Source organism: Nicotiana sylvestris, chromosome 10 (assembly GCF_000393655.2).
Source record: "Nicotiana sylvestris chromosome 10, ASM39365v2, whole genome shotgun sequence".
In the NCBI taxonomy this organism is placed as follows: Eukaryota; Viridiplantae; Streptophyta; class Magnoliopsida; order Solanales; family Solanaceae; genus Nicotiana; species Nicotiana sylvestris.
In genome coordinates this window covers 157,199,390-157,204,514 of record NC_091066.1, presented here as the reverse complement: position 1 = coordinate 157,204,514, position 5,125 = coordinate 157,199,390, and the positions used below count along the sequence as shown (strand labels likewise).

The following is a 5,125-nucleotide window of genomic DNA, read 5'->3' as shown; positions in this document are numbered from 1 at the left end:
AATGTTGCTCAAGTTAGTAACTTCAACTGATAACAATACTGTATCCAGAAAATTCACATAATCCAGAAGATTAGGCATAATACATAAACAGACATTCAAACTTGGCCTCGGCTGACATTTATTCTCATCTTGTTTGAGATATCCAGTGCGGATTCAGTTAACGAACCGCAATACCCGCAGTAAGAAGTAAGAACACTTAAAAAAGTTTTAATTCTCTTACAAATGCCATATTCCTGAAACTAATATTATGAAAATCTCATGTTTTTTTTACTGTTACTCAACAAGTCTATAGACACTGCTGATGTTAGCCGAAGCCGGAGCAGCTTCCTAGCTATATTCAATGCTTCTTCAGCTTCAAGTTGTGGGTGCTCCAGGATGCTCATTGTCACAAGTGATGGCGAGCTAAAGAGAAGGAATCGGATAAACTCAAACTCGGGATCAAATCCTGAGATATTCGTTAACTTGACCAAACAAAGTTTGCTGAGGGGAAGTCGCAGTCCAGGAGTTTTAAATAACCTGAGACGCGTTCCCCTTTGCTCCTGACTGTACAAGCCTAGACAAAATAAAGCAGAGAAAGAAAATAAGTGCTTATTCGTTTCCAAGACAAAATTATCATAAATTAGATGGCGCGTTACAACTTACCTCAATATTAAGTTCTTGCAGATTCGGAGCACTTCTAATCAAGCAGACAACAGCAGATATTTGATCAAAGTCCATAAAGTTGACACCTTTGAGTTCAAGAATCTTTAGGGAGTCGGGCAATGTCGATAGCATAGGGGGAACTGGTGTTTCAGTTAGGAGCTGAAAAAACGATATGTGCAAAAAAAATAAAAAAATAATTAGATTAAATAAAACAAGAATTATCAGAACCCCTATAATATCAGTTGTGAAGATAAAGATAAACCTGATTCTAGAAATCGGAAAATAGAGACAAACAACAACAATCCAGTATAATCCCACAAGTGGAGTCCGGAGAGGTTAGTGTATGCACCGACCTTACCTCTACTTTGAAGTAGAGAGGTTGTTTCCGATAGACCAAATAGGAAAATAGAGACATAAAAGTAATTTCAGTAGCAGTACAAACCTGCAGAAACTTTCCATTTTAGACAAAGTATTTTGAGTTTTGGCAAGCTACCCACAAGCTTCACCAAATCAGAGATAAGCTTGCCGCCTTCAAGTCCAATTACAAGTCTCTCTAGTGTAACAGTAACTTCAGTCAAGTTAGGGGCGTTTTCTAAGGAGATTGATTCGAAATTATCAAATGCCTTGATGTGCAACCTCTTGAGTTTAGAACCGCTGATATTAAAGTGACGAACTCCAGAGCAACGACGCAAGCTTAGCCTTTCAAGAACGGGGCAGCCAGAAAGAAAACTTTCAAAACAGTTGTTTGCAAAGTCAACCCGAATAAGTTTTAATTGGTAGAGATTTAGGAAGCCTTTAAACTTTGGTGGAGGCAATATGACAAAATTCTGGAGCTTCAAGAATGTCAAGTCTAGACAAGAGAAGAAATAAGAAGGTAATTTATGACGATAGTTCAAAACACCAGTGTATATTAAGGTTAATTTATTGATGTTTCTCCCAGATAAATATAGTATCCATTTGTTCACATCAATCACAGCTGAACCGCCATCAGGAACCATCGTTGATGTTAAATATCTAGGAAAGCACACTTGAAAAGTCTCTATGCGACGAGGATGAAGCATAAGATACTTGGTGACAATTTCGTTAAATTGGTAATTGAGCTCAAACATGGAGAATATACCATGATTCTTCTTGGCGACAAAGTCGTTAACTTCTTTGCAGAACTGGTCATCAAACACTAATTGCGGAATGGCTAAGTAGTAAAATCTCCACTTCTTTGAAAGAATACTCGTTCTTACTGCATCGCGTAAAGGCATTTTCCCTAGAATGCAATCTATTACATTCCCGGGCAAGTTACTGATTCTATCCTCATCATCAATTGATTCCTTACTTGTGTCTGATTGATATATTTTGCTACAGATTGGACACATTCTTCTTAAGAATTTTCCAACTTAATCAACTCTACTGGAAAAAATACAGAAGAAAATCAGGATCAGCATAATCATTACAAGAATTCTCTTGTTAGACTTAAAGGATCTTTAATGTCTCAAACAGGAAAAATAAATAAACATATATAGAAAAGGGGCAAAAAGGAGGAGGAAAGAAAGAGGGCATTCTTAGATTTATGATGGTGATACAAAGTAGCAAATATTTCTTTTTTATATACGAAGAAAAATAATTTTATTGATGGATTTTGTGGCTTTAGTTTTGTTTGTTCCCTTGATTCTTTCTCATCATATTTCTCAAATGTAGGATAATGCGGACCTTCGTGTGATGTGTTTGATCACCAATATATGGATCTTCTCCATGAAAGTAGCAAATACTTATGACACCCCTTATACTTTAGGTGTTAGCATCAAGTAATTCAAAAGTATAGTAGTTATAAATTCGTACAACTAAATTTTAATGTCAGATATTCTCATCAAAGTCAAAACTCAAAAGTCAGCAAAGCAAAAAGTCGAGAATCTTCTCGTTGGCGAAGCTAGAAGCCCGTATACGGATTCGGCCGAACCCACTTGCTCAAACGACGTATTTTTATTAGAAAATTTATCAAATATTTATAAATATTAATAAAGACTCAATCATTAGCATGTGATCGAACTCATAAAAGTAAAAATTACAAAAAGCTCATTGTAAAATATATGGGGTGCCATAGATTGAAGAAAGAAACACGTGGAATAAACATTAAATAATGATTACATACTACAGAGAAAAACATACATACAATTTGATTCCCTTAAAGAAGTAGGGCAGCGGCGGAGCAGTGTTGCTGAGATTTTCAAGTTAAATGCGGTTCAATACATTTATATTGGGCCTTGTTCTTAGCCCATTTAAATTGACCTCAATTAAGTTTTCCTTTTTCTTGTTTTTGTAAAATATAAAAGATATATTACTATTTGGTAAGTCACCACATTCAGAGAGACCTTTTAACTTCTTCTTTTTTTCTATTGTATTGTTTTTATTGATACCATGGTTGCTTTTATTGTTCTAAAAATTATATTATATTGTATGGTGTTAGTAAACCTGTTGTAACTCCATTGTTATATAACCATGAAAAAGTTCAATTTTTGTAACTATGGATTTGGTGGTTTTTGCGTGGTTACTTATAAAAATGTTATTAAACTACAATAAGCGATACAATCCATTCAAACATTATATTTATTAATACAATTATACATAATGAAACCATGGGTAACAACCATCCAAACAGGCCATAATAAAGTATTTGGCACCCAAAGCCAACTAGCAAGACCTTATTTGTTAAACCGCAAGGAAAGTACGTATGATATAATTGGAAGGTTTAAAACAAATATTTAAGACCTTTTGAACTTAAACTGATTTCCGTGTTAAAATAAATCCCAAAACTAATCCCTTTTAGGTTTTTTTGCAGCCTTTTCTCCACGTTCTCTTCCTAAAATCAAATTGTAAGACGTTCTTGTAGTACCTTTTGGCAGTCAAAGTCACAATACAGCTACCTCAAAAACCGGATCTGATAAAATAGGATGAATTGAGACGGTATTTTGTAAATACGTAATTATCTTGAATATATTAACTATTTCTTTATATTTCGATCTGTAGGAGTGCATCTTGTTTTCAAAGATGAGTCGGTTCGATCACCCCACATATCGACGGGTTTTTAATGCCTTATCCTAGGTGTTGCGGAAGCCAAATGTATATAGTGTGAATAAGTCACAACTACTATACTAAAAATTATGACAACCACAAAATAATAAATAAGACAATAAAGCAACAACAAAAGGAACACCAGAATTTACGAGGTTCGGCCAATTTTGCCTACTCCTCGGACACAACCAATATTTTATTCCACTCCAAAAATACAAGTGAAATAATACTAAAGAGAGAAGATACAAATGCCTTAAGAAGATAAGAAGTCAAATGAGAGGTGTGTTTAAATCCTAAACATTATGCCTCCTTTTATAGGAAAAAATTCCCACCAAGTTTACTTCTCAATCGATGTGGGATATTGTCATATTCGACAAATACAATCTCCACCTTGGCAAAATTCCACATCTTCAATTCTCTCTCAATAACAAATTTTGGTTGTGTCTTCATCTTCAATCTTCAGTGTTCAACAATGTTGATCAAATCCAAACAATGTTGAAACTTGACCGCAGTCACCACTTTTGTCAGCATATCAGCAGGATTCTCTGTAGTATGAATTTTCTTCACTGTGACTCCACCTTCTTCTATAATTTCTCGTACGAAATGATACCGAACATCAATGTGCTTCGTCCTTGCATGATAAACTTGGTTCTTCGCCAATTGAATAGCACTTTGACTATCACAAAAGATTGTGATACTTTTTTGTTCAACACCAAGCTCCTTTAGCAATCCCTGAAGCCAAATTGCTTCCTTCACAGCCTCTATAATAGCCATATATTCTGCCTCTGTTGTAGACAAAACAACTGTTGACTGTAAAGTAAACTTCCAACTAACTGGTGCCTTTGCAAAAGTAAACACATAACCAGTAGTTGATCTTCGTTTGTCCAGATCACCCGCAAAATCTGAGTCACAATATCCAACTACAGATTGATTGTCTTCCTGCTCAAAAACTAACCCAACATCTACAATATTGTGAATATACCGTAAAATCCACTTCACAGCTTGCCAATGCTCCTTTCCTGGATTATGCATATATCTACTAATAACTCCAACAACTTGTGAAATGTCAGGTCTCGTACAGACCATTACATACATCAAGCTACCAACAATATTTGCATATGGTACCCTTGACATATACTCCTGTTCAGCTTCATCAATTGGCGACATAGTAGTACTTAGCTTAAAATGGGAAGCAAGTGGAGTACTAACTGGCTTAGTCTTTTCATCTATGCCAAAACGTTGTAGTACTCTTTTCAAATATTATTTCTGAGATAAACAGAGTTTCTTCGAACGTCTATCTCTTATTATCTCCATGCCAAGAATTTTCTTTGCCTCACCTAGATCCTTCATCTCGAACTCCTTCTTCAGTTGAATCTTCAACTTATCAATTTCTTCCGAATTCTTGGAAGCTATCAACATA

The 5,125-nt window shown here is 35.2% G+C and overlaps 1 protein-coding gene across 1 annotated transcript; it reads right to left on the bottom strand.

Moving 5' to 3' along the window:
- Positions 1 to 3,446: 3,446 nt before the first annotated feature.
- Positions 3,447 to 4,872, bottom strand: LOC138880160 (secreted RxLR effector protein 161-like). The gene is made up of 2 exons (XM_070159828.1): positions 4,404 to 4,872; positions 3,447 to 3,526 (listed from the first exon to the last, which is right to left on the bottom strand). The coding sequence occupies exons 1-2, from the start codon at positions 4,870 to 4,872 to the stop codon at positions 3,447 to 3,449; spliced, it is 549 nt and encodes a 182-aa protein (XP_070015929.1).
- Positions 4,873 to 5,125: the final 253 nt, after the last annotated feature.